This window comes from Bos javanicus, chromosome 7 (assembly GCF_032452875.1).
Source record: "Bos javanicus breed banteng chromosome 7, ARS-OSU_banteng_1.0, whole genome shotgun sequence".
In the NCBI taxonomy this organism is placed as follows: domain Eukaryota; kingdom Metazoa; phylum Chordata; class Mammalia; order Artiodactyla; family Bovidae; genus Bos; species Bos javanicus.
In genome coordinates this window covers 42,643,239-42,670,749 of record NC_083874.1, presented here as the reverse complement: position 1 = coordinate 42,670,749, position 27,511 = coordinate 42,643,239, and the positions used below count along the sequence as shown (strand labels likewise).

Below are 27,511 nucleotides of genomic sequence, written 5' to 3'. Positions count from 1 at the left end.
GCTGAGTTTTCCAAATGTGCTGGCATATTGAGTGCAGCACTTTCACAGCATCATCTTTTAGGATTTGAAATAGCTCAACTGGAATTCCATCACCTCCACTAGCTTTGTTCCTAGTGATGCTTCTTAAGGCCCACCTGACTTCACATTCCAGGATGTCCGGCTCTAGGTGAGTGTGAGTGATCACACCTCATGATTATCTGGGTCGTGAAGATTTTTTTTGTACAGTTCTTCTGTGTATTCTTGCCACCTCTTCTTAATATCTTCTGCTTCTGTTAGGTCCATACCATTTCTGTCCTTTATTGAGCCTATCTTTGCATGAAATGTTCCCTTGGCATCTCTAATTTTCTTGAAGAGATCTCTAGTCTTTTCCATTCTATTGTTTTCCTCTATTTCTTTGCATTGATCACTGAGGAAGGCTTTCTTATCTCTCCTTGCTATTCTTTGGAACTCTGCATTCAAATGGGTATATCTTTCCTTTTCTCCTTTGCTTTTCGCTTCTCTTCTTTTCACAGCTATTTGTAAGGCCTCCTCAGACAGCCATTTTGCTTTTTTGCATTTCTTTTTCTTGGGGATGGTCTTGCTCCTTGTCTCCTGTACAATGTCACGAACCTCCATACTCACCACTTAAAATGTGATTTTTAATTTAAATATTAACCTAAAAACAAAGCAACTTGGGTTTATGAATCTACTTTCTCATCTACAATCTCATTTTAAAATTTTATTTATTTAGTTATTTTTGGCCACTCCATGCAGCATGCAGGATCTTAGTTCCCTGATGAGATATTGAACATGTGCCCCCTGTGGTAGAAGTGTGGAATATTAACCACTGGACTGGCAGGGAAGTCCCTTATTTATTTATTTTTTGGCCTCACTGGGGGCTGGGGGTAGGGGAACCGGCTCCCTGGCCTTGCAATGGATCTGGGTCCCTGAGCACAGAATGGAAATGTCCTCCATCGGACCCTTGCCTGATCCCTGGGATGTCCACTGTGCTAAGGGTTTAGGATGGTGGTTTTCACCAGGTGGACTTTTTTGGTGGCTCAGCTGATAAAGGATCCGTCTGCAATGTGGGAGACCTAGGTTTGATCCCTGGGTTGGGAAGATCCCCTGGAGAAGGAAACAGCCACCCACTCCAGTATTCTGGCCTGGAGAATTCCATGGACTGTATAGTCCATGGGGTCACAGAGTAGGACACGACTGAGTGACTTTCACTCTCACCAGGTAGGGGCACTAGGTGACTCCTGAAATGGAGAGGATGGGGCCGGGTGCCAATCAGTGCTGGGAACATCAGAGGTTGGGAAATCCTGGGTGGGAGGTGGCTGGTGGAGGACTTGGGAGCCTCTGGGCGCCCTGCCTGTAGATGCGGAGGGGTTGGGTTGGGGGTCACCCAGGGCCGACCCCTCGGGGAAGTTCTCTGCTTCAGGAGCCTGTTTGAAGCCCAGGCTCTCTACCCCTGATATGAATGGACCAAGAGGATGCGGGCCTGGTAGCAAGGTCTGGGTGATGGGGGGAGGGGGCTGCAAATTCAGAGCCCAATCAAGGTGCGATTGGGGTCGTTCTGCAGGGAGTGTGGGAAACTGGGGTCGCAGGGCTGTGACCAGACACCTGGGTCAAGGCGTCTGGAGGGACCAGGATGGGCTTGGGGGTGCTAGGTAAGGAATGGGGCCAACGTCTAGCGTCAAGGCAGACCAGCAGGGGAAAGTCAGGATGGGCAACTGAGGTCAGGGTCCTGCTGGAGCCGAGGGTCGGTGGTCAGGTCACTTTCGGGCGGGACTGAGGGTCAGGGTCGGGCCTGTAGCTCGTACTCGCCGCGCTGCGTCTTTGGTGACGAGCTTCTCAACCAACAGGACGCGGCGGTCCAGCTCGGCTTGGCCCCAGAAGGCGCCCGCAACCTACAGCGAGGATTTCAGGAACACGCCGGCGCGCGTTCAGGTCTCCCCGGAGAACCACGGTCCCCCCGCCCGGACTACAACTCCCGACATGCCGCAGGGGCCGGGGTGGCGGCCGGGGGCGCGTTTCCCACAAGGCCGAAAGGAGAGCAGCGTCTCTCCAGCCCCGCACTGGCCGGCGAGGTCGCACGGCCCTCGGTTCTGAGCGTAGGGAGCTCCTGTCCGCGCGTAATTTAGCACCAATGACGGCAGCGTTGTGGGTCTTTAAGGTCACGCCCCCGGGGCTCCTGCTGCACTGGCACCGCTTGGGACTCCGGCTGGAGCTCCTGAGGCAGGGGATATGCGGCGAGGCCGGGGGTCCTGCATCCCGAACCGAAAGGTCCGGGTCGCGAGAGACTGCACCACTAGGTCTGGACCGCGGCCTCGAGGCTTCGGGGGCGTCTCAGGGGCTGGGGTGGGGTCGTGACAAGGGTCGTGTAATTGGACGGGGTCCGTGCTAGGCGGTCAGGGTCCGGTCTCCCGGCCCAGGGTCACAGTGCTGGGGCCCTGAGTGTGTTCTCTAGCGCTGGAGGATGACCAGGTTCATGCTGAGGCTGGATTTGTCTCACGGGTCTGGATGAAGATCATTCATTAAGTCACCGAGTAGTTATTGAGCGCCCGTGTGGCCATGCTCAGTCGTGTCCACGTCTGTGGGACTCCTCTGTCCATAGGGTTCTCCAGGCAAGAATACTGGAGTCGGTCGCCATCTCCTGCTCTCCGGATCTTCTGGGCCCGAGGATGCCACCCGCGTCTCGTATCACCTGCTGACGGGTGGATTCTTTACCACTGCACCACCTGGGAAGCCGCTAGTCGCCGAGCCTTGTTCTAAGTGCTGAGAGACAGCAGGGAGCAAAGTGAGCAGGCCCTGCCCAGAGGGCCTTCCATTCTAACCGGGGTGGGAGGGGCCAGAAGGCGTAAACATTAAGTATAATAAACAGTTAGCAATGTGCTCATGGGACTTCCCATGTGGCTCTGGTGGTAAAGAACCTGGTTGCCAATACAGGTAAGAGACTCGGTTCGACCCCTGGGTATGGAAGATCCCTTGGAGAAGGGCATGGCAACCCACTCCAGTATTCTTGCCTGGAGAATCCCATGGACAGAGGAGCCTTGGGGGCTACAGTCCATGGGGTCACAAAGAGTCAGACACGACTGAAGCGACTTAGCACTGGAGCACTAGAGTGTGCTTATAAATGTTGAACAGCTGGCACTTTTAAGGCAAAAAGCCCTGCTCTATGGCACATACTAATTCGTGGGGTGTAAATACTCTATGGGTGCTTTCAAGCTTCCATCGTGACATCAGCTTGCACATAAAACTTCTGCAAATTTAAGCCAGCTCTCACAAGCCCCAGCCCAGCACTGCGCTGGGGGTCAATGCTATACTATATTTGTGGGAGATAAATGCAGTGGGAAGGGCTTCCCACATGGCTCAGGAGAAAAGAATCCACCTTTGGAGGAGGCAATGGCACCCCACTCCAGTACTCTCGCCTGGAAAATCCCATGGATGGAGGAGCCTGGTGGGCTGCAGTCCATGGGGTCGCTAAGTCGGACACGACTGAGCGACTTCACTTTCACTTTTCACTTTCATGCATTGAAGAAGGAAATGGCAACCCACTGGAGAATCCCAGGGATGGGGGAGCCTGGTGGGCTGCCATCTATGGGGTCGCACAGAGTCAGACACGACTGAAGCGACTTAGCAGCAGCAGCACCCAGTGCAGGAGCTGCAGAAGACCTGGGTTTGATCCTTGGGTGGGGAAGCCTGGAGGAGGAAATGGCAATCCACTCCAGTATTCTTGCTGGGATAATCGCATGGACAGAGAAGTTTGATGGGCTATGTCCATGGAGACTGGGACACATCTGAGTGACTGAGCACACGCACAAAGGCAGTGAGAAAAAGGGGAATTGGCAGTGTGGAGGTCGGGCATACATAGGGTGACATTGGGTGGCCACATGGGGAGGTTTGAGCAAAGACTTGGGGGAAGGGATGAGAATTAGGAAGCATCTGTGTGGGAAGGGGTGTACCAGGTGGAAGATACAGTATATGCAAAGGCCTTGTAGCTGGAGCTGCCTGGTGAGCTCCGGGAAAGCAAGGAGGCCAGAGGGCACCCCTAGGGATGGGGAAGGCCATCGAGGGGAGATAGGACCTGGTTGTGGTCAGGTCAGACTTGGTGGGCCTCAGGAAAGCTTGCTAGACCCTCTCAGCTCCCCAGTTTGAATCCTTCTTTCCCCTGAACCTTTTGTCTTTGTCTTCATAACAGGGACTAGGCAGGCGTGCAGCCAGGGACCCAGCGGAACAGGAGAGCCACTCCCTCCCCACCTGGCAGGGTCCTTGGTGGTCTGAGTGGGGAGCCGGCTCTTTCCTGAATGGAGGCATGAGGGGAGTTGGCAGGTTCGCTGGGTCCTTCCGGAATGGAGGCAGGAGGGAGCTGGCAGGTTTGCTGGGTCCTTGTCCGTCTGAGAAGAACAAGGCTTCCTTGTTAGCATCCCTGCCTCCCTGGAACAAAGGGGCAGGCAGCCACCAAGGCGCGTGAGTCTGAGTCAGGCCCTGCTGAGGGACAATTGTGAGCACCCTGGGGAGGTGGGAGGTGAGAGAGCGCAGGCCAGAGGGCAGAGGGAGAGTTGACACTGCGTGGGGCAGCGTCCTGAGAATACCTGCCCCCCGGCCCGCCCCACCCACCATGCCAGGGACAGAACAGCAGGCTGGCCTATAATCCAGCTTCTCACTTTCAGCCCCCAGACAGCTTTAGAGATGGTGAGGGACCTCAGCTCAGCTATGTCAATAGCCCCCACCCCTTTCTTCTGTGGCTGTCTGTGCACCGGGTCTGGGCCAGCGATGTGCTGACCCCAGGACAGGACATGCACAGCTTTGCCTCTTGTGTGTGTGTGCGTGTGTGTGTGTGTGTGTGTGTGTGAGAGAGAGAGAGATGGGAAGGAGTGGGGAGAAAGGACAGTAAACTGCTGAAGAAAGCAGCTGGTCTGAGCTCAGGTCCTTCAGAGATTCCACTCTTGACGTCTCTCTCCTAATGCTGACCGCTCCTCTCTTCTGCTCCAAAGTCTCCAGGGCTCCCACCTCCTCAAGTTCACAGCCAAGGTGTACCTGCACCCACAGAACCCATGGATGACCAGCAGCCCACCCTGTACAGCTGGCCCACCGTGTGTCCGTGTGCATCTCCTGCTGGAGCCCCAAGCCCTCAACCCCAAGAGTGAACTCATGATCATTTAAAGGCTGCCCTGGGACTCCCCAGTGGTCCAGTGGTTAAGACACGCTGCTTCCACTGCAGGGGGCAGTGGGTTCAATCCCTAGTTGGGGAACTAACTGACCAAAAAAAAAGTAATGCCCCATAAATATTTATACAAAATGGAATAAAATAAGAAAAGCCTGCCCCTCCCACCTCTGCTCCCTCCCAGGTACCTGCAGCTCCATCCTTTGAGGTGAGCCAACCAAAGCCCTGGGGCTCTGTAGCTCCCTCCCTCCCTCAAATCCGCTTGCAGACCTTGTTGTTTCTAGTTTTAAAGTAGACCCAGAATCCCTGCTTCTCGCCCACTCTTCCGTTCCTGCTCAGCTGGCCCCACCATCCCCCGGCCCCCAATTCCCCCTCCCATCTTCACTCCCCACATTCCTACTCACCATCGCCCTATCATCTCCCTATCATCCATCACCCCTCCCTCACCCCTCCAAGACACCCCCATCTCCACCCCTTAATTCCCCTTTCCCAGCGTCCCAGTGCTGCCCATGGCCTGTTCTTCCCGAAACCGCCAGAGGGCGCTTGTGAGCAGAGAGCGAGGCGCGTCCCTGCTCTGCCCCCTCCACTCCGCCCTCCACACCTTCCCCTGCCGTGGCAATCGAGCCTTCCGCGTCCCCGGGCCCTCACCTCCTGCCCCAGTCCCTCGCTCATCCTCCCTGCGGCCCCTCCCACCTGCCAGGCGCAGGGCTGTCTGTCCCAAGGCCTTTGCACAGGTGGTGCTCCCTCTCACCAGGTCTCCCTGCTCTCTCCGTGACTCCTCCCCACTGAGGCCTCCTAGGCTGCACACCCACAGCTCTGGCCCCTTCTGACTACCCCCTCCCACCCCGTTCTTCTCCAGGGCACTACTTGCCTGCCTAAGTGGAAAGAAGAGGCGGGGAGGTTGTGTGTTTCGTTCACCCCTGTTTCCCCTGTACCGGAAACTGCCTGGTGCGCAGCTCTGTCCTGGTGGAATTAGTAGTTCTGATGAGGGCTGTTATCAGAGGAGCACTGGCCGTATTTAGGCCTCGGCTTAGCCGGGCAGCCTCACTGGTTTCTGCCCGCACCGGGGCCTCGCGGCTGGGCCTGAGTCCCGCTCTCACACCCAGCTGAGCTTCCGTTTTCAAGTTCTCTGACTTGCCCTCTGCTGCCCATGTCAATTTGGATTAAAATGCGGCTTGTTCCCATGTAGACTTTGACTTGTTCACATCTCAGCCCGCCTGCTGGAGTGAAGATTTCTGGGCTAAAGAGAGAGAATCCGGCCAGGAGTGGTGGCCAGGCGGGCTAGTGGGGGATGAACTCTATTGAGGAGGGGCCTGGGCCTGGGGGTCCCCCAAACACCTTGCACAGGCTCAGGCTGCCTGTCCTTCCTATTCACTGCCCCCGCCCCCCAACTCTGTGTTAGCTCTTGGCTTCTCATAGTCAGAAAGGGGAACGGAGCCCTGGATGGATTCTGAATGTAGGGTCTCATCCCAGAGGGGCTGGGTCACTGAGAGGAAATGGAGGTGGTGGGAGCCGAGTCCAGTGTCTCCAGCTCTCTTCACTCCAGGGCTGACCGAGGGAGCCTGGGCTGGGGGCCCAGAAATGGGGAGGGCTGGATCCTTCCACCCCCTGTCCTGGGCCCCAAGGCTGACCAGTTCCTGGGCTCCTGCACATCTAGCCAGTGTGGGTCCCTGAGAGGCGCCCATGGACAGGAGGAGAAGGAGGTGGGTATTCATCCCCCATCTCCCACTTCTGTCAATGACTCTGCTAAGGAGCACATAGCTCACTGAGTGTCGGGGCGACCGGTGCCTGAGGATCGAGCTGGCTGTGGGCTGATGGGCAGAAGTGAGCATCTCTGGGGAGGGGAGCAGGTGAAGGCCCTGAGGTTCCCATTCAAGGGGCAGGAAGCCGGCTGATGTGGCCACAAGGTCGTGGATGAGGGCTGAAGGCTAGGAGTGCAGGGCAGAGGGGAGCAGGGATGAGACAGGGAGGACTTGGGTTTTATCCTTAGGATGAGGGAAATCCAGAGATTCAGCATACCCGGAAAACTGAGCAGGAATTAGAACCCCGGGAGAAGCCCTTGATGCCAAGCTGTGCTCTAAAACCTGAGTCAGAATTCCGTGCAATCCCCCACCCCCACCGCCCCCTTCCCCTGACTCGCCCTCCCTCCCTCCCCACTGTCTCCCCTCCTGTGACCAGAGGAGGTCAGAATCCACACCTCTCATGCGATGCTAGGATAATTAAACACTGCGATGCTGGGCCAGGATGCCTGAGTCCCAAGCTAGTAACCTGGTGACTGGGATACGGTAAATACCTCTGGCTTCATACAGACTCGTTTCCCCCAGAGCCTGCAAGTCTGCAGTGCTGCCGGCCTCCTGTCCCAATGTTGTCATTCATTCACCGCGCTGGTTTCTTGTTGATCTTTTTAAAGAATCAGCTTTTGGGTGGTGGTGGTGGGGCTTTGTTAATTCTTTCTGCAGTTTTCTGTTTCATGCATTCTACTTTGTTTTTTAAATCTCCCTCCATCTACCCACTAGTACTCTTACATTTTTCTAGTTTTTAAAGGTGAAACCTTAGGTCATTGATTTTAAGATCTTCTTTTCTATATTTTTATTTATTTACTTGTCTGTGCCAGGTTTTAGTTGCAGCACGTGGAACCTAGTTTCCCGACCAGGGGTCAAACCGGGGCCCCCTGCATTAGGAGTGGGGAGGCTTAGCCACTGGACCACCAGGAAGTCCCAAGATCTTTTCTAACATAGCATTTAAGACTTGTTTTATGACCTTTGACACAGACTATAACATTTTGAATAAAAAGGTTCGAAAATTATAGACTGCCTAAAAATTACATTGTGGAATGAATTGTATGATATGCAAATGGTCACTCAGAACACCTGTTAACACGTTGCACTGCAAAAGGGCGTGACCACACAGCAGCAAACAAGGATGCTCTGAAGACAAGGAATGTGAATTCTGCTTGGCTAGGCTTACCTGAGCCCGGTCTCAGATCCCGGTCTCAGATCCCGACATGGGTTGGGGTGGGGGGAGCCTTCCTGTGTCAGGGACAGAGACGCTCTGTGTCGCTGGCTTCTGGGAGGAGGGGGCTTCCTGGACAACCGCAGCCACCCCTTGGCCCACGTGACTCCTGTCCTGGACTCAGCTCGGCCCCCTCCTATCCTGAAATGCTGCCTTCTCATCGTCTCACCGCAGTGACTTGTCCTGCCCTGCTCTCTGTTCGCAGAACATGTAACACCTTTTAAGGTATGAAGTGCTCCTTTATACATTTACTGCTTATTTCCTCTTGCCTCCTGACATCAGCTCCGGTCTGTCTCTTCCTGTCGTGTCCCCCAGCCCAAGCAGAAACTAGTACAGAGTTGGTGTTCAGTGAGAAGTTCCTAGATGAGGGAAGGAGGGGAGGAAGGAATGCTTCTTGGCTCAGAGTGGCAATCTTGGACCATGCCTCGGCCTCCCCAGCTGTAGAAACAGGGCCATGCTGCCCATGACCTCGCCCATCCCTCCTGCCACCAGGCTGTGGGTGTCCTGTTTGTGGCTCCAGCTCCCGGGAGCCTGCTCTGGCCTGGGCTGCCTAGCTCAGCTGGCTCCCGGGGGACTGGCTCTGCTGACATTGGACTCTTTCCTGGACTGTCCGGCCGCCTGGCCGACACTCGATCCTGGCCCCACTTCCAGGCCAGCGACCGCCGGCCAGCCTGATCAGGCCAGGGCCCCAGACTCCCTGCCGCGGGACAAGGGGCCATCTGTGCCGTTCCGGATGGTGTGGTTGGCCAGGGCTCTGCCAACCCCACAGGAGCTGCCAGCATCAGGGACAGTGCCGGCACCTGTGGCCCAGAGCTGCACGGCCAAGGAGCAGACACCAGGAGCCAGGGGCATCCGCCCACCATGGGGACTCTCACCTGCGACCCAGCTCCACGGCTGACCCCAGCGCCTCTGGGCCGGCGGGCCACTGACTGTCAGATCCCAGAGACCAGCCTGAGGAGGACCTGCGGGGTGGCCACCTTGGAGCACGGTAGGTAGGTGGGCGAGGGGCCCTGTGGAGGTGGGACACTTCCCTGCTCTCATCCCCCCCACCCAGATGGGGTTTGGAACGTGTGGGAACCCAGCTGGAGGCAGGAGCTTCCGGCAAGCCCCTGAATTTCCCAGGAACTCAATTTTCCTTCCTGCAGGATGGGTGTGAACCTGGCATTCTTGTGGGCCCGAGTCCAGTATCGTAAAGTCAGACACCTTTCCTGGTGCTGACTATACAGTGGGCAACAGAGCAGCAAAGGTCCTGAGATGGGGATGGACGTTAGCAATGACAGCCGAGAAGCCTTTGCAGTGTGTTCACTGCTGATAGCAACCTTGGAGAAAAGGCAGCAAAGAGGCTGGGAGCCTGTGCAGGGGCAGGAAACGAAGAGATCTGTGGGCAGCTGAGTCTCCTGACTCTGCCGTGGACTCTGGGATCTTAGGGCCTGTTCAAGCCACAGTTCTCCATCCCTAACAAGGCAGCTGGAGTCAGACTGTGGGACTGACATTCTTATGGAGGCCACCAAACACTGCAGCTGTGACAGTGTGTCTCCATGTCTGGGGTCAGTTTCCCTACAGGTGGCCATGTGTCTCTGAGTCTGGGGTCAGTTTCTCCACTGGTGACATTGTGTCTCTGAGTCTGGGGTCAGAATTTCCAAGGTGCCCTGGCCCTGCAGCCCCTCCCTCCTATGACTCACAAAGCTTCTGTCATTCCCCACTCCCCCCAGCAGGGGAAGGCAGCCCCTCCTCCCCTACCCCTGTCATGGAGGTTTGCTAGAAGGAGGGTGGGGGCTCTGGGGCTGGTCCCTGGGTTCCCCCTCCATCAATCAGGGTGAGCAACCCAAGGCCGTGACCCAAGGATTCTGGTCACAGGCTCTGGGCCAGGCTTGTATGCCCTGCCTTCCACTGTTGGCTACATCAACCACGACTGCACCAGGGTAGCCAGTCCTGCCTACTCACTCTTCCAGAGGCCCACTGAGGGTAAGGCCGGTGCGGGTGGGAGGGGTGGACCTCCAGTCTCCCACTGGAGCACTTCCTACCCCCTTAGATCCAGGCGCTCACTGATCAGGCAGGAAGCTGGGAGGGTGCATGGTGTCACCCCTACTGTGTGACCTCAGAGAAGCTGCTGTGCCTCTCTGGTCCATTTCCTTATGGAAGGGGAGTAGTGGGCGGTGTTCTCCTTGACTCGGAAAAGCTGTGTCTCAGTTTCCCATGCTGTAAACAATGAGGGCACAGTCCTTACCAAGTTGTACTCAAGACCAAATACACCTCAGAAGCATGGAGAGGTTCATGGAGTGAAAATTAGGTGGTTTCAAAGTGGCTACCACAGCGCCTGGCCTCTATCAGTAAAGAAGGGCCCTGAGCGTGGGGGTGACCTCCAGGCCTCCATCAGTGGGATGGGGGCTCCCGGGCCATGCTGTCCCACAGGACACAGGGAGGTGGGAGGTGACCTTTCATGTTTGGACAGGAAAGGCTGGCGAGGCCACAGGCTGTGGACAGTGCCACTGCTGCCTGCGCCTTCACAGCGATGCCTACAGGTGACTTCACCCCGCGTTCTAGAGCACTCGGGGTCCTGAGTGGGCTGGGCTGGGGGCTGGGAGGGTTTTTACTCTGTGGGGACTTGATTCGTGTGGACAGAGGCTCCTTTGGAGGGGTGGGGCTCACAACCTCTTCCCAGCCTTCAGAATCAGCATCCACCTCAAACCCAGGAGCCTGTGAGGGGTGCCAGAGGCACATAAGGGAGTTAGCACTGCATCTGTCACTAGGAAGGACTGAAAACTGGGTCTGTGGCCCAGAGCAACCTGGACTTCCAGGCTCTCTTCCCAGTCATAGGAGCCCATCCTGGGACAGAGGGACAGAATGGGGAGTTGGGTTACTGATGGTTAGTGTAGACTCTGCTGAGTGCCCAGAGCAGACTCTTAGAGGTGGGGGCATGGGAGCTGGGCTTTGTAGGATGAATAGGAATTCGGCCCCGCTTGAGAAGAAGGGGACTCCAGGCAGATCTTGCAGCACAGGCAATGGCCTTGAGGTGGGAAATGACATGAGCGGGGCTGTGCCTATTTGTCAAGACCATGCTTCATGTGTACGCACCATGTCACATATGCACATGTACACACGGTACTTAAACCCATGAATCCGTGTCACACCTACTACTCTTAGATTCACATGCATTGATACCAGAGTGGGCTTATAAACAGTGGCAGTGGCCATCACAGTAAGGGTCACGAGTATTAAGTGCAGGCACCAATTCACCCTATCCCGAGGATCATCTCCCCTTCTATCTTTGCATCCTGCTGGTGTGAGGAGGAGACTGGCTGGTTGGGCCAAGAGCTTCCTCAGGACCAGCTGTCAGAGACCCGATTCAAGCCCTGCTCCCCAGGCTGGTCTCATGCTAGCATACCCCAGCTCTGCAGGGCTCTCCTCTGACCGATGCTTACTCAGGGCCGGGTTACTTTAACTCTACACACAATTCTAAGTGTCTCATAGCGGGTCCCTCAAGCGGCTGACAGGTTGGAGGTTGGGGGTGGGGCACAGCTCTGATTTCAAGCACATAGATGGTCAACATGATCCCATGCCCCAGGTCTGGGCAGTCACTCCTCCATAGGTTGTCCTTCAGGATGTGGCAGGGGCCTCAGGGTTAATGAGGGCATCGACTGGGGGCGAGGTCACAGGAGCTGCCCTCGAGACCCTGGACTCTCCCCCGCAGCATCTCCGCAGGAGACCAGCCCTGGGCCAGTCTACTTCCTGGACTCGAAAGTCACCCGCTTTGGCCGCAGCTGCACCCCTGCCTACTCCATGCAGGGCCGGGGCAAGTCTCCCGGTGAGTATCTAATTTGAGCTGATCCCGCCCACAGGACCCTGCCCCTTCAGGGTCTTAGTCAATCTTGCACCTCCCTCCCTTTCTGCCCTACCCCCACCAATTTCTTAGATCCTCAGTGTCTTTGGAATGACAAAATCCAGTGGACTTACAGGAGGGGTCAGGGACCCTAAGAGAACCTGAGCGGGTAAAGTGGGCCAGGCTAATGTGACCCAGTACACATGTGGGCACATGTCTACTCAGCCATCCATCCATCTACTCACCCACCCATCCATCCACTCACCCACCCATCCATCCACTCACCCATCCATCTGTCTGTTCATCCATTCATCCACACTTTCATCCACCCTTCCACCCACCCACCCACCCACCCACTCACTTACCCATCCATCCATGTACCCACTCACCCATCCAACCATCCTTCCATCTACCCATCCATCCATCCACCCATCCATCCATCCATCTGTCCACCCACTCACCCATCCATCCACAGTCTGTCTATTGATTACTCTACAACTCCCTGAATCCATCATCTGCTCATTCACTCATCACCTCTCCACTCACTACTCATCCTTCTGTTGACCCATCCACTCAAACACGCACTAAGCCAACTGCTGAGCATTGAAGTAGATTTGACTCATTCTCACTTTTTGTAAGACCCCAGCCCAGGGTGGTTAGATCCAGGTGGGGACTTCTCACCTCAGTGTGGCCATGTCTGGAGAGGTGGAGAGACCCACATCAGGGGGAACCTGGAAGGGCTGTGAGGGCTCTCTGTAGGAGCATGTGGAGAAGACATGGGGAGAAGGGGATTTTGGGGCTGTCTTGAGATGGAGAAGCAGCTCCTGGGAGGTTGGAATGGGAAACAGGAGGTATGCCCAGCAGAGGGCTGAACTTGGACAAAGGCTGGAGGCTGGAAAGAGAAAGAGGGCAGCCAGGCTGCTGTGAACTCCACGATGCATATGGCAGGGGAGCCACGCCAGGTCTTAGAGGAGGTGAGGACTCTGTCCACTGCCCATTCTTACAGGTCTGGAGGTGACGCCCGGCCCTGGGGCTTACAGCCCAGAGAAGGTGGCCCCCATGCGCCAGCGGACGCCTCCAGCTTTCACCCTGGGCTCCCGCCTCCGCCCACGGCCCCTGAACACCTCAGCCCCTGCCCCCAACACCTACACCCTGCCCTCCCTCTGGGGCTCGCAGGTCTTTACCAAGCCCAGCAGCCCCAGCTACACCGTGGCTGGCCGCACACCCCCCGCCCGCCCCCCGCAGGACCCCGCGGAGATACCTGGCCCTGGCCAGTATGACAGCCCGGACCCCAATGCCTACCGTCAGCGCCGGCCGGCCTTCACCATGCTGGGGCGGCCCCGAGCCCCACGGCCCCCAGATGAGACACCCGGCCCTGGCAGCCACAGCCCTGAGCAGGTCACTGTGACCAAGGCCAGGGCCCCAGCATTCACCATGGGTATCCGCCACTCCAAGCGGGCTACCACCATGGCTGCAGACACTGCACCCTGATGCCCTCATGACAGGAGGTGACAGGACGCCTGGCTCACTCCTGGGTTGAGCCTCAGTCTCCTGTGCTGTGAAGTGGGGGGGTAGGCAGGTGGTTGGAGGGGGGAGCCTAGGAGAAGCCAGGGTGAGGGGAAGGCACCTCCTTCCTTCTTGTCTTCTGAAAGGTCCAAGGTCCTTCTAGGCCACTGCTTTCTCCAGTCCCGGGGGCTGAGATCCTGTGGTCCCCACAGGGTGAGTCTCCTTCCAGCGTCCCAGTTTCTTCTGTCCAGGTAACACAGGCTGGGCCAGGCCAGGTGGAAAAAGGGACACTCTGGCCTTTCTCAGCCGCTGGCCAGAGACACGGCTTCCTGTGTCCTAGAACTCAGTGTCCGCCCTCGAGGGCCTGGGTCCCCATCATGGCTCGGGTTTCTGCCTCACTTGGGCTCATCCCTGCTACTCATGGAAGGGTTGTTTGGGCCCAGATCCTGCTGGAGGCAGCCCTGCCGCCCTCTCTACCTGCTCCACCCTCTAGCTGCCTGCCAATAAAATTCTGGGGCATTGGCAGCTGTCAGCATCATGGTTCCATCTGTTCACGCCACAGGAAAGAAACCTGAACACTGCTTTCAGATGCCAACCCCTAACTCTGCAGCCCCCTGGGCACCTGGATGGGACTGAAGAAGGGGTCTAGGACTGAAGGAGACAAGCTGTGGGGCAGGGGCTTTGAGTGGAGGGAGCCAGCCTGGTAGGCTTCTTGAAAGAAGGGACACCAAACCTGGGCTTTGAAGGATGTATAGGAACTTGATGAAGTTGAACATTTGCCACAGTAGGCACCTACCGTGTTCCAGGCATTGATAAGGTTGTTTTGCAGCAACTCCAGAGGCAAGTCACGTTTACGGACATTTGTCAGAGGGAATAATGGATGCTAGTGTCCTTCCGAGGCCTGGATATGAATCCTGCCCCATGGGCTCTGTTCCTGCCACTCTTTTCCATGGACAGAAAAGAAATAACGTGGATGAAGCATGTAACCAAGCCCTTGGGACCATGACACCTTATTAACTACAGCCCAGAAAGACCTTAACCCAGGATCTTGGGAGGGACAGACTGCACTTTGACTTCCTGGAGGAGATGACCCCCATGGCAGCGCAGCAGGAAGAGCCTAGGCCTTGGAGTTGGGAGTCAGCTCTCTCCTACTTGGCCCCTCTTCCCCAGCCTGGGTGCCAAACCTCAACACACACCCTTCACCAGACTAGGTGGACACATGCCAGGACCACCTCTACACACACCTGTGTACACATCAGGACCCCCGACACACACACCTCTGTACACATCAGGACCCAGGACTCCTGACACACACACCTGTGTACACACTTGGACCCCTACACACACAATGGTAAACATACCAGGACCCCACAACACACACCTGGGCGGGGACCCAGACTCCCTCCTCTCTCACACACACAGACACACACACACACTCACATCCGCACAGAATATACACACAATCCAACTCTCACATAGTCCACAAGTCTGTAGCCCGCAACAGAGACACAGCACAGAGCCCAGGTGAGGGCTGCAGACCACGACAAACGTCCTCCGACCCCCTCACTGACCCGGGGCCACGCCCCTCCCGGGCCGCAGGAGCACAATAGCTCTCGGGGCTGGAGGCTCAGGCCTCCCGCCGCATCCCCGCCCCCGCCCCGCCCGCCGGCCAATCACGGCCGCGCGCGCACCTCCAGCCCGCATCCCAGCCGCCTCCCCCGGCCCGCGGGTGGCGGCCGAGCGGTGATCTCACCACTCTAATTTATCGATCCGGTCTCGCGCGGCCTCGCCACTCCTTTGCTTCCATCCCCACCGGCCCGGCTCCGGCCTCCTCCCTTTGTTTCCCGGCAGCCGGCCCTGCCCGGGGCGGGGCTGGAGAGGCCGCGGGGAACCGGCCAGCCCCCGTCCGGGAGGCTGGGTCCTGGGATTCTGTTGGGTGGACGCTGGAAGCAGCTCCCCAGAAACGCAGCAGGAGGAGTCCGTGACCCTCTGGTCCACTCCCCCGGCTTATAGCCGGGGAAACTGAGGCCCAGGGCGAGGCCGCGTAGCGGGGACTCGGCTCGCTCCGACGCAGGCAGCCGGACTGGTTCCAAGTGTGCGCTGTGTGCCCCAGAGCACACCCCTGCCCCTCGCTGATCTCAGGTTCCCAGTTAGAAAATCTAGCAGGGCCTGATTTTCAAGTACCTCCTCCGTCAGGAGCGGTGGGAAGGGAGGGAGACGACCTGGGGGTCTGGGGCGCTCTCCTGCCTTGACTGAGCTTCATTCCTCTCCAGACCTCAGTTTCCTCCTTTCGAAAAGGGAAGAAAGGAGATTTCTGTTTCTCCCACCTCCGTCCTTCTAGGAACTTGGGGGACGTGTGGAGTGCTAAGTAAGGGGTCACCGCCCGGGTGCTGGGTTCGAAACCTCGCTCCCTCCCTGTTTGCAGACCCCGAATCAGCCCCGTGCCCTCGGCGGGCCTCAGTTTCTCGTCTCCCCGCCGGGCACCGGGGCGCCGAGGGCCGGTGGTCCCAGGGGCGCAGCCCCCCGCGGCTGCGCGCTGGGCCGGACGGATGACATCACCGGGCCGGGGGCGGGGAGCGAGCGCGCGGGAGCGGGAGGGCCTCCTCCGCACCAGGCGCAGCGCCCGGTCGGGCTCGGTCCGGCGGCCGCGGCCATGACGCAGGGTCCGGGCGGGCGCGCGCCCCCCGCGCCCCCCGCACCCCCGGAACCGGAGGCGCCCACCACCTTCTGCGCGCTGCTGCCTCGCATGCCGCAGTGGAAGTTCGCGGCCCCCGCTGGTTTCCTGAGCCGCGGCCCCGCGGCGGCGCGGGCGGCGGGGGGCGCGGGGGCCGCCGACCCGGAGCCCGAGCCGGCCAGCCCGGCCGGCGTCCCGGCGCTGGCGGCCGCGGTCCTGGGCTCCTGCGAGCCGCGCTGCGCCGCGCCCTGCCCGCTGCCTGCGCTCAGCCGCTGCCGGGCCTCCGGGGTGCGTGGACCGCGGGGCGCGCGGGGGGCGACCGGGCCCCCGGATGCCCCCGCTGACGAGTGGATCCGCAAAGGCAGCTTCATCCACAAGCCAGCGCACGGTTGGCTACACCCGGACTCCAGGGTTCTGGGGCCCGGGGTCTCCTACGTCGTTAGGGTGAGTCCGTCGGCGGGACCCTGGGACCGCGTCCTCCCCCGAGCCTCCGTCTGGACATGGGGGTTCCCATCCCCCACTTCTCTCTCTTGGACACTCTGGACCCGGGAAGCCAGGTGTCTGTCCATCTCTCCTCTCCCCATCACCCTAGACCCCAACTGCCAAGCCGTGCTCTGCTGGCCACCCCCACCCAGGAGGCGCTGGGGTCCAGGTTCCCACGGAGTCACGTGGGGAGGGGCGGGGAGAGGGCGGCTGGTGGGAGGGGGGCACGCATGCGCAGGTTAGGCGTAGCCCCCCATTTCTTGGGTGAGACTGGGGACGGAAGACGCGGGTGGGGGCGGCCGGCTACCCAGATCCCCACTGAAAACTCCCTCTAGACAGGAGGGTCGGAGACCGTGGGCAACGTGGGGTGCAGAAGGGCCGAGCCCTGCTAGGTCCCTGATTCCAAGTGAGAGATCGCGGGGCCTCGGAAGGCGCTGCAGAGAAGCAGGTCTTTATTTGTCCTGGTTTTATATGAACCTCTGACTCTGTGGGTAGTTCTGATGAACCATCAGGAAGAGGTGAGCGGCCCGTGGGATGCCTCGCCGTGAAATGCTTCCTCACGCCCCAGGCTACCGGCCACTCCGCCCACCCACAGTTCATTGTCACATCAAAATCCGATGTATATTCACAGCGTTTCAGTCTGGGGTGGGGACCAGGATCCTGGAGTTCTGTGTCTTTGCGTGTGGTGTTTTGTCTTCGCTTCTTTTACAGCCTCCCTCCACCCACCCCATACTAGGTTGACTAGTATTCCTCAGATTCCTGACCTTCTGAGCCTGAGAATATGGTTATATGTGGAAATGGAGTCTTTGTCGATATAATCGAGTTAAGATGACGTCACACTGGATTACCGCGGCTCTAATGCGATCTCTGGTATCCTCCTAAGAAAAGGGAGATTCGGACACAAACGCTCAGGGAGGGGCCCCGTGACAACAAAGGGAGAAATGGAGTGATGCGTCCACAAATCAAGGGACATCCACGGTGGCCGCGTACCACTGCCAGACTCTGGAAGAGGCTGGAAGTACCCTTACCTCAGGGAGCAGGGCCCCCACCACACCTCGATCCCTGGCTTCCAGCCTCCAGAACTGTGGGGCCAGGCTTACATTTCTGTTGTTTTAAGTCCCCAGTTGGTGGCGGCTCGCAGTGGCCTTGACTTTCTGCATGTCCAGGTGTGGTCCAGGCAGGCCCGCAGCTTCCCTGGGAGTGGGTTAGAAAGGAAGAGCTTTGGACAGGCCAGCGGGCCTTAGGCTGCCTCACATTCTGGACCTGCTCTTCGCTCCTGGAGTCTTCTGACTTGGTCATGGCCCCTTCTTTTGCTGAATCTCAGCTTCCCTGGATTCAACACTGATTATGTAGCCAGATGTTTCCCCGGCAATGCCTTGGGCTTCGCACTACATGCCCTCGGGGCTGTGGCTGTGGGGATTAGAAGTGCTCAGAATTCAGATGCTCATGTTGTTGGGGTGCAGGCTTTTGGACTGTTCCAGTGGTCTGGACATTGCCGTCGATGCTGCAGACATTTATTAATAATGCATGCCAGAGCCTGCCAGGTGCTGATGGCATGCTAGGAAATGCGGCCCATCTGATCCCTGCTCTTACGGGGCTCAGGTTTCTAGAGGGAGAGACTGATGGTAAATAAACAAGGACAGACAAACAACAGGAAAGTGGCAGATATTGGCAGGTGCTGTGCAGAAATTACAATCAAGTGATGTCAGAGACTGCTGGCTGCTCTTAGCAGGGCTGGTGGATGGGGTGCCCCTCAGAGATGACATTAAGGCTGAGCCCTAAAACCACAGAGGCCCTAGGCATGAAACAACTGGGGAAAGAGAATCCGAGGCAGGGGCTCAGCTGGCAGGTTTGGGGACTGGCCTGAGACCCATGTGGTGGGGCTGGTGCAGAGAGAGGAGCATAGGAGTAAGATTTGGGGGCTGTGCGGGCTAGCTTGGCTTTGGATGGTTCTAGGCAGGGTTGCAGAGCAGCGTTGGTGCTGAAAGGAGCTTTCCTGTGGAAGTGGGCTGGGGTGAGGCTGGCAGGGCAGCAAAGAGAGCCAGGGGAGGCTGGGGCACTGTTGAGGGAGCAGAGATGCCCTGGAGCAGGGCAGTGTGGGGGTGGGGAGAAGGGGGCTACAGCGTCCGTGTTGGAGATGAGCCCTGGTATGGCTGCCCCGAAGGGGGGATGGGCAGGGAGTCTGACTCAGCCCCCCTGTCCAGCTCTGTTCCCCTGGAAGCCTCAGTCTCTGCACCCACACCCCTGAGGTGTTCTGAGAGCCATGAGTCCTCTCCAGGTTGGTTCACAGAGAAGTGTGAGGTCAAGGCGGGAGCAGCTGTGCCCCAAATCATGCAGGGGCCGACGGGGGTGACCCAGGTCCTCCAGAGAGAATGTGCTGTCCCCACTTATGTAAGCTGGGGACACCAAGGCCCAGAGAGGCAGAGTTGTCACCCCGTGAGAATCCAGCACCAGACCCAGAACGGAAGCCACTCTCCAGCCCGAACTGGCTGCCACCTGAGTGGCAGAGTACCAGACCAGCAGCCTCGGAGACACCCCTGTCCTGGTCCCAGGACCTGTGGACATGTCACTTCACAGGGCAGAGGGGACTTTGCAGGAGGGATTAAGTTAAAGCCCTATGATAGGGACGACCCTGCATTCTCAGGGGGCCCAGTGTCATCAAAGGGTCCCTAGAAGAGGGAGGGGGGAGGGTCAGAGGCAGAGAGACAGGAGATGCTGCTCTGCTGGCTGTGAGGATGGAGGGAGGGGCCGTAAAAAAAAGCTGGAAAAGCAGGGAGCCTCTGGAGGGACCAGCCTTGACCACACTGGGATTTAGCCCCGTGAGATCCAAGCTGGACTCCAGACCTTCAGGACTCTAAGGGGATACATTTATGTTAAATTTGTGTTAATTTGTTATAGCAGCAAAAGGAAGCTAAAACAGCAGCTGACTCACCTAGCTGATATCATAGAACCCTCACGAAACCCTGTAACGGTCCCTGTTTCAAAACAAGAAAACGGAGGCTCGGCGAGCAGTAATGCCGTCAGGGCATCTGGTCTAGACATGAGTGTGGAGTCAAGCCCCCGGTTGAATTCTCCCCCATCCTGAGGTTTATCTACTCAGTTTCTAAGTGAGGACCCGGAGGCGCAGCCATGTCAAGGAACCTGGTGAGGGTCATGGCCGCTGTGGCACCATCAGCAGCCTCACCACAGGCACAACTCAGAGCGGCTTAGAACCAGGAGGACGTGGATCCTCTCGTGGGAGCAGAGGCCCTGGTGGTTGGGGCCTGGGGCTGGTTAATTTCCCAGCTCGGTGACCTCATCATGAGTTCTTCTCATTCCCGACCTCACTTGGGAACTGGGTCTTCACAGGTGTTGTTAGGTAGGATGGGGTCACCCTGGATCCAGAGACTGGTGGCCATGAGAGAAGGCCCCGTGGAGACATGTGGAGGAGGGAGAGGTAGGCACCGGCCATGCAGCCCTGGGGCAGGGCAGGCAGGAGGGTGGCTCCACCAGAGGCTGGAGGAGGCAGGGAGGACCCACCCCTGTCTCACCTGGGCAAGAGGCGTCTGGCCTTGGTGTGCCTTTTCTGTTCCAGATTAGACCCTCTGCCCCCTCACCCTGCAGAAGAGAGGCCCCTCCTGACTGCTGGGTCCTTCTGTGAGTAGGACACCTCTCCTGGAAAGCCCCAGACTATGTCCTGTGATGTTCCCTAAACTGCCCATGCGACTGGCACCGACCAGTGCTGCCCAGAGGGTCTCCACAGTGTGGAATGTTCCGGCTCCATGCTGTCCCATTGATGGCCACATGTGGCCACGTATACTTGAATGGGCAGGTGCAGCTGAAGAACTCACCTTTAATTTTGCTCCTTTTTAAGCTGAGGTCACGTGGTTGCCTGGCATGTGGCACTCTTACATGTTCACGAAAATTCCAACAACAAGCCCTTTCTGCTCTTTGGGGTGCTGTCATCATGCCCTCTCCAGAGTTCTTTTCAAAGAAAGTTTTCAGTGGGGCCCAGAGAGACTGAGGACTGCCTCAGGGCCCCAGACTGGCTGCCTCTGGGCCACCCGGTGTTTCCTGAAGGCAGATTTTTGTAAGTGGGTGTGTAGTGAGAATGTGGGAGGTTAACTTGTCTCAGGTGTTTTAGCTGCAAATACAGCTGATTCCTTGCAGGCAAGGAGTAGGATGGCTCCAGGGTGGATTACAGAGAAGGCAATGGCACCCCACTCCAGTACTCTTGCCTGGAAAATCCCATGGATGGAGGAGCCTGATGGGCGCAGTCCATTGGGTCGCTAAGAGTTGGACACGACTGAGCGACTTCACTTTCACTTTTCACTTTCATGCATTGGAGGAGGAAATGGCAACCCACTCCAGTGTTCTTGCCTGGAGAATCCCAGGGATGAGGGAGCCATGTGGGTTGCTGTCTTGGGGTCGCACAGAGTTGGACACGACTGAAGTGACTTAGCAGCAGCAGCGGCAGGGTGGATTAATTCAATGACTTGACCATATCCCTGCAGACCCAGGTCTTCTGTCTTTTCACACTGCCATCTTCAGCTTGCTGGCTTAGCTGTCCTCATGGTCACAAAAGAGCAGCCACAGCACCAGGTATCATATGCAGATGCAACCATGTCCACTGGGAAAAGAGAAAGCATTCCTTCCATTCTCTCCATACCTCACCTGCCGGAGTGTCAAACTCCATTCATGGCAAGGGAGATGGGCCAAATTGGCTTGAACCAATGCTGAGCAGAGTGGGGTACCCAGACATCTGAGAAATTATTATAAATGCACATTCTCAGGCAGAGTCAGAAACTCTGGGGTGGGCCTGGTGATCAGTGTTTTACAAGACTTCCAGGTGATTCCGACACCCACTCATGTTTGAGAACCACCAGCTTAAGCCAACTGCTTGCAATCCTGTCAGATTAGCCACAGCTCATTTATCATCAGTGTTTTTAACCCTCCGTCCTCCCTGATGGCTCAAGTGGTAAAAGAACCTGCCTGCAATGCAGGAGATGTGGGTTTGATCGCTGGTTCGGGAAGATCCCCTGGAGAAGGAAATGGCAACCCACTCCAGTATCCTTGCCTGAAAAATCCCATGGACAGAGGAGCCTGGTGGGCTACAGTCCATGCGGTTGAAAAGAATTGGATACAACTGAATGATTAAACACACTGAAATGAACATCAAATATAAATATAACATCTACCTGCAGATTTATTTCCCCCCAAACCACCATGATGTAATAAAACAACAATAAAAAGGAGAAACAGAGGGACAGCAATTCATAATAACAGAGTATATTTCAATGTATAGGGTGTGGGCTTCTCTCCCCTTGACACACAGGGCACGGAACTGCCCTCACGCAACAGCTAGAGACTGATCCCAGGCATTACTCCAGCAGCTCCAGTGTCACTGCGGGCGATATGGTCTTCCACAACAGTGGACAACCCCAGAAGAGCCTGAATATCAGCAAATGAAGCCTTCTGTCAGCATATGAGATAGTTTCATTAAATTCAGTGTGTATTAAAACCATACCAAGGGAATTTCCTGGTGGTCCAGTGGTTAGGACTCTGCTCAGAGCCCAAGTTCAGTCTCTGGTCAGGGAACTAAGATCCCACAAGCCATGCAGTGAAGCCAAAAAATAAAAATAAAAGCACTATATCAAAAAGTTAAGCATAGAATTATTACATGATCTAGAAATTATATTGGTTGGTAAATACCCCAAAAAGCAGGAGGCCTAAACATGTATGGCCGGATACATGAGTAAGGTTGAGTGTGTGTGTACATCTAGGATAGAAAATAACTATTTTCCTGTTATGAGACTTGAGAAAGAACTCAAACAGATATTTGCACACCCATAGTTATAACAACATGATTCACAACAGCCAAAAGATAGAAACAACCCAAGTGTTCATTGATGGATGAATAGATACACATGGTCCATCCACACAGTGGAATATTACTCAGCCTTAAAAAGGAAGGAGGTTCTGACATCTGCCACAACCTGGATGAACCTTGAGGACGTGATGCTCAGTGAGAGAAGCCAGACACAGAAGGACACACACTGTCTGGTTCCACTCACAGGAAGTTCTAGAGGCATCAGATCCACAGAGACAGGAAGCAGATGGTGGGGCCAGGGACTGGGGAAGGGGACGGGGAGTCAGTGTTTCATGGGGTCAGAGTTTCAGTTTGGGAAGGTGATAAAGTTCTGGAGATGATGGGATGGTTGCACGACAATGTGAATGTGCTTAATGCCATCAAGCTGTGCACTCAAAAATGATTAAAATGATAAATTTAATGTTACTTATATTTTGCACTGAAAAATCCCATGGACATAGGAGCCTGGTGGGCTACAGTCCATGGGGTTGCGAAGAGTTGGACACAACTGAATGATTAAACACACTGAAATGAACATCAAATATAAATATAACATCTACCTGCAGATTTATTTCCCCCCAAACCACCATGATGTAATAATACAACAATAAAAAGGAGAAACACAGGGACAGCAAGGCTTCACTTTCGGATATTCAGGCTCTCCTGGGGTTGTCCACTGTTGTGGAAGATCACGTCGCCCGCAGTGGCACTGGAGCTGCCGGAGTAATGCCTGGAATCAGTCTCTAGCTGTTGCGTGAGGGCAGTTCTGTGCCCTGTGTGTCAAGGGGAGAGAAGCCCACACCCTATACACTGAAATATACTCTAAGTTATTATTTAGAAGATATTAAAAAGATATAAAAAGATATTATCTTTTTCATGAAAAAGATCTTCACAACCCTGATAATCACGATGGTGTGATCACTGACCTAGAGCCAGACATCCTGGAATGTGAAGTCAAGTGGGCCTTAGAAGGCATGATTATGAACAAAGCTAGTGGAGGTGATGGATTCCAGTTGAGCTATTTCAAATCCTGAAAGATGATGCTGTGAAAGTGCTGCACTCAATATGCCAGCACATTTGGAAAACTCAGCAGTGGCCACAGGACTGGAAAAGGTCCGTTTTCATTCCAATCCCCAAAAAAGGCAATGCCAAAGAATGCTCAAACTACTGCACAACTGCACTCATCTCACACGCTAGTAAAGTAATGCTCAAAATTCTCCAAGCCAGGCTTCAGCAATACGTGAGTTGTGAATTTTCTGATGTTCAAGCTGGTTTTAGAAAAGGCAGAGGAACCAGAGATCAAATTGCCAACATCCGCTGGATCATGGAAAAAGCAAGAGAGTTCCAGAAAAACATCTATTTCTGCTTTATTGACTATGCCAAAGCCTTTGACTGTGTGGATCACAATAAACTGTGGAAAATTCTGAAAGAGATGGGAATACCAGACCACCTGACCTACCTCTTGAGAAATCTGTATGCAGGTCAGGAAGCAACAGTTAGAACTGGACATGGAACAACAGACTGGTTCCAAATAGGGAAAAGAGTATGTCAAGGGTGTATATTGTCACCCTGCTTATTTAACTTATATGCAGAGTACATCATGAGAAACGCTGGACTGGAAGAAACACAAGCTGGAATCAAGATTGCCGGGAGAAATATCAATAACCTCAGATATGCAGATGACACCACCCTTATGGCAGAAAGTGAAGAGGAATTAAAAAGCCTCTTGATGAAAGTGAAAGTGGAGAGTGAAAAAGTTGGCTTAAAGCTCAATATTCAGAAAACAAAGATCACAGCATCCGGCCCCATCGCTTCATGGGAAATAGATGGGGAAACAGTGGAAACAGTGTCAGACTTTATTTTTTTGGGCTCCCAAATCACTGCAGATGGTGACTGCAGCCATGAAATTAAAAGACGCTTACTCCTTGGAAGGAAAGTTATGACCAACCTAGATAGCATATTCAAAAGCAGAGACATTACTTTGCCAACAAAGGTCCGTCTAGTCAAGGCTATGGTTTTTCCTGTGGTCATGTATGGATGTGAGAGTTGGACTGTGAAGAAAGCTGAGCTCCCAAGAATTGATGCTTTTGAACTGTGGTGTTGGAGAAGACTCTTGAGAGTCCCTTGGACTGCAAGGAGATCCAACCAGTCCATTCTGAAGGAAATCCAACCAGTCCATTCTGAAGGAGATCAGCCCTGGGATTTCTTTGGAAGGAATGATGCTAAAGCTGAAACTCCAGTACTTTGGCCACCTCATGTGAAGAGTTGACTCATTGGAAAAGACCCTGATGCTGGGAAAGATTGGGGGCAGGAGGAATAGGGGACGACAGAGGATTAGATGGCTGGATGGCATCACTAAGTCGATGGACGTGAGTCTGAGTGAACTCCGGGAGTTGGTGATGGACAGGGAGGCCTGGCGTGCTGCGATTCATGGGGTCGCAAAGAGTCAGACACGACAGAGTGACTGAACTGAACTGAACTGATATTTTGCCCACAGTAGAAAAGTAAACAAACAAAAATGCCCTAAATGCTTCGAGTTCTGTGTAAAAAGGAGTTAGGTTGGAGCGGTGACTGGAAAGGGCTTTTCACAGACATGAGACAGGATGCTCTGCGGGGACCCACAATGAGTGTGAATGCAGGGTGTCCCAGTGCTCAATGCCAGGGGCTCCCCAGCTTTTGGAGCACACCCCAGCTATGTTGCAGGCTGCCCCTCAGTTTGTGTCGGCCCTCAATGGGGCTCATGATGCTCGTGGCCAGCTCAGCTTGTGCCTTTTCATCAGGGGGCTTGGAGGCGCACTCTGTCACCGATGCAGCTGCTGGGAACGGGATCGCTTGGTGTACGGGCGAGGATGGCGTCCCCAGGTTCATGTCCGCCGGGCCCCAGAATATGACTTCATTGGGAAATGGGGTCTTTGCAGATGTAATCAGGTCAAGAGGAGGTCATTCTAGGTCAGGAGAGGCCCAGGACCTTCTGTGACAGGGGTCCTTATAAGAGGAGGGACAATTGGACACAGACACATAGAGAAGGGCTGTGTGACCACAGAGGACGAGACCAGAGAGACATGTCTGTGAGACCAGGCCAGCTGCTGCCAGAAGCTAGAGAAGGCAGGAGGGACCCTCCCCTGGGGCCTCCCCTGGACATTGGATACCAGACCCCCCCGACTGGGACATGCCAGACCTCTTGTTGTTCTGAGCCCCCCAGGGTGCGGTGCTCCACTCGGCTGCCCCCGGAGACTAACACACTAAGTTAAGGGGACGTTTCTCCCTGGTAAAGACCTCATTTGTTTCTGTTAAAATTAACACATACCTGTGGGCTTCCCAGGTGGCGCAAGTGGTAAATAACCCACTTGCCAATGCAGGAGATGCAGGAGACTCGGATTTAATCTCTGGGAGGGGAAGATTCCCCTGCAGGAGGGCATGGCAACCCACTCCAATATTCTCCCCTGGGAAATTTCATGGACAGAGGAGCCTGGCGGGCTACAATCCGTGGGGTCACAAAGAGTTGGACATGACTGACCTACTGAGCATGCACACACGCACACAGGGATGTACTTTCCTGGGGACAGACTTCAAATGGAAGAATAACATAGATGTGCTCAAGTTTGCAAGGTGGTCCTGTGCACAGTCCTGGGGCTCCCTTGCTGGCATCCCTCCAGCCCCTCTCACCAGAGTCCAGTTTTTCTGTCCTTCAACCTGCTCTAGGAGCGGGGAGACTCTGAGACTCTGCAAATGGCCTGGAGCCCAACGAACTTCCACTAACTTGCTTAGCAAAAATGGGCAATTCATCCTGAATGGGTCTTTTCATTTTGATAATTATATGTTTATTTTAATGGTTATTAGGAAGCACTGCTAGGCATCAAACCCGAGGTTTATGGTAACAATATGCAGTTTCCTTTTTACCTCATGCACATTTCCTTTTCTTTCTTCTTTCTCCTTTTGTTTCCTCATGCATATTTAAAAAAACATATTTTAGTATCATAAAACTCACTCATTCAAGCTGTACAATTCAGAGGTTCTTGGTACGCTCGTAGATTTGTGAAACACTCATTAGAATCTAGTTCCAGAACATTCCAGCACCCCAAAGGAAGCCCCATCAACAGTCACCCTCACCCCTTCCCCTGACCACCAGGAACCCACTCTCTGTGTCTGTGGATCTGCCTGTTCTGGACGTTTCCCATCAGTGGAATCACACCCTGCGTGTCCTTCTGTGTCTACTTCTCTCACTCAGCACTATGCTCTCAGGGTCCATCCACGTGGTAGCGAGTGTCAGGGCTTCCCTCCTTTTCAGGGCTGAGTAATATTCCAGTATCCTGGGAGGTGACATTTTACTTATCCCTTCACCCGTGTAAAGACTTTGGGGTGGTTTCCTACAGTGGCCTTTAGAAATAAACTCAGTTCTGTTTACAAATGAAGTTTATTTAGAAGGAAGACACTGAGTAATAATGGTGTGGGGCTGATGGCACCATGAGCCATGGAGGGTCTTTTGGGCAGAGTGGCAAGCTGGGTGCTTGTACTGTGTCTGCCCTGCTTTGTTGTGTGAGCTTGCCTAGGTCCCTTCCCCTCTCTGGGCCTCAGTTTTCCCAGTTTAACTTGATTTCTCCCCTTACATCCTTGGGTGGGCTCTGGGTTCCCTCCATTTCTACATTTGCAGAGGGGAAGGTTGGTCTGCCTCCAGACTTTCTCTGTCGGCCTCCTGGGGCAACTGTAACAAATGACCACAAACTGGGCAATGAAAACCACAGGAGTGTTTTCTCTCCTGGTTCTGGAGGTCCAAAGTCAAGGTGCTGGCGGGCTGCTTCCTTCTGGAGCTCTGGGCAGAACCTCTCTCCAAGTTTCTGGGGGCCGCAGGCCCCAGCCCTATCCCCCCACATCTGTGTCTCAGGCCCCCCTCCCTCTGCCATCCTCCTGTAAGGACGTCGGTCACTGGGTTAAGGACCAGTCCTGAATCCAGGACTGTCTCATCTTGATGTCCTGAGCCTGGCTGTATCTGCAGAGATCCTGTTCCACTAAGGCTCTGCTCAC

General features: G+C 55.3%; 2 protein-coding genes across 4 annotated transcripts in view; both read left to right on the top strand.

The window, feature by feature from the left end:
- Nucleotides 1–8,296: 8,296 nt before the first annotated feature.
- On the top strand, nucleotides 8,297–14,009 carry CIMAP1D (CIMAP1 family member D). Of its 2 annotated transcripts, none has more exons than XM_061423245.1 (5): nucleotides 8,297–8,383; nucleotides 8,851–9,146; nucleotides 10,016–10,123; nucleotides 11,850–11,963; nucleotides 12,985–14,009. In XM_061423245.1, the coding sequence occupies exons 2-5, from the start codon at nucleotides 9,020–9,022 to the stop codon at nucleotides 13,467–13,469; spliced, it is 834 nt and encodes a 277-aa protein (XP_061279229.1). In that variant the 5' UTR covers nucleotides 8,297–8,383; nucleotides 8,851–9,019; the 3' UTR covers nucleotides 13,470–14,009. The 2 variants fall into 2 exon arrangements, with proteins under 2 accessions (XP_061279229.1, XP_061279228.1); XM_061423244.1 differs by having other exon boundaries at nucleotides 8,305–8,383; nucleotides 8,474–9,146.
- A 2,084-nt stretch (nucleotides 14,010–16,093) lies between these two features.
- SHC2 (SHC adaptor protein 2) overlaps nucleotides 16,094–27,511 on the top strand; it is a 33,726-nt gene continuing 22,308 nt past the window's right edge. The window contains exon 1 of one of the 2 annotated variants that reach the window (XM_061423242.1): nucleotides 16,094–16,602. In XM_061423242.1, the coding sequence (XP_061279226.1) occupies nucleotides 16,138–16,602 (465 nt within the window). In that variant the 5' untranslated portion in view covers nucleotides 16,094–16,137. The remainder of the gene's footprint in view (nucleotides 16,603–27,511) is intronic. The other variant, XM_061423241.1, reaches the window with a different exon arrangement.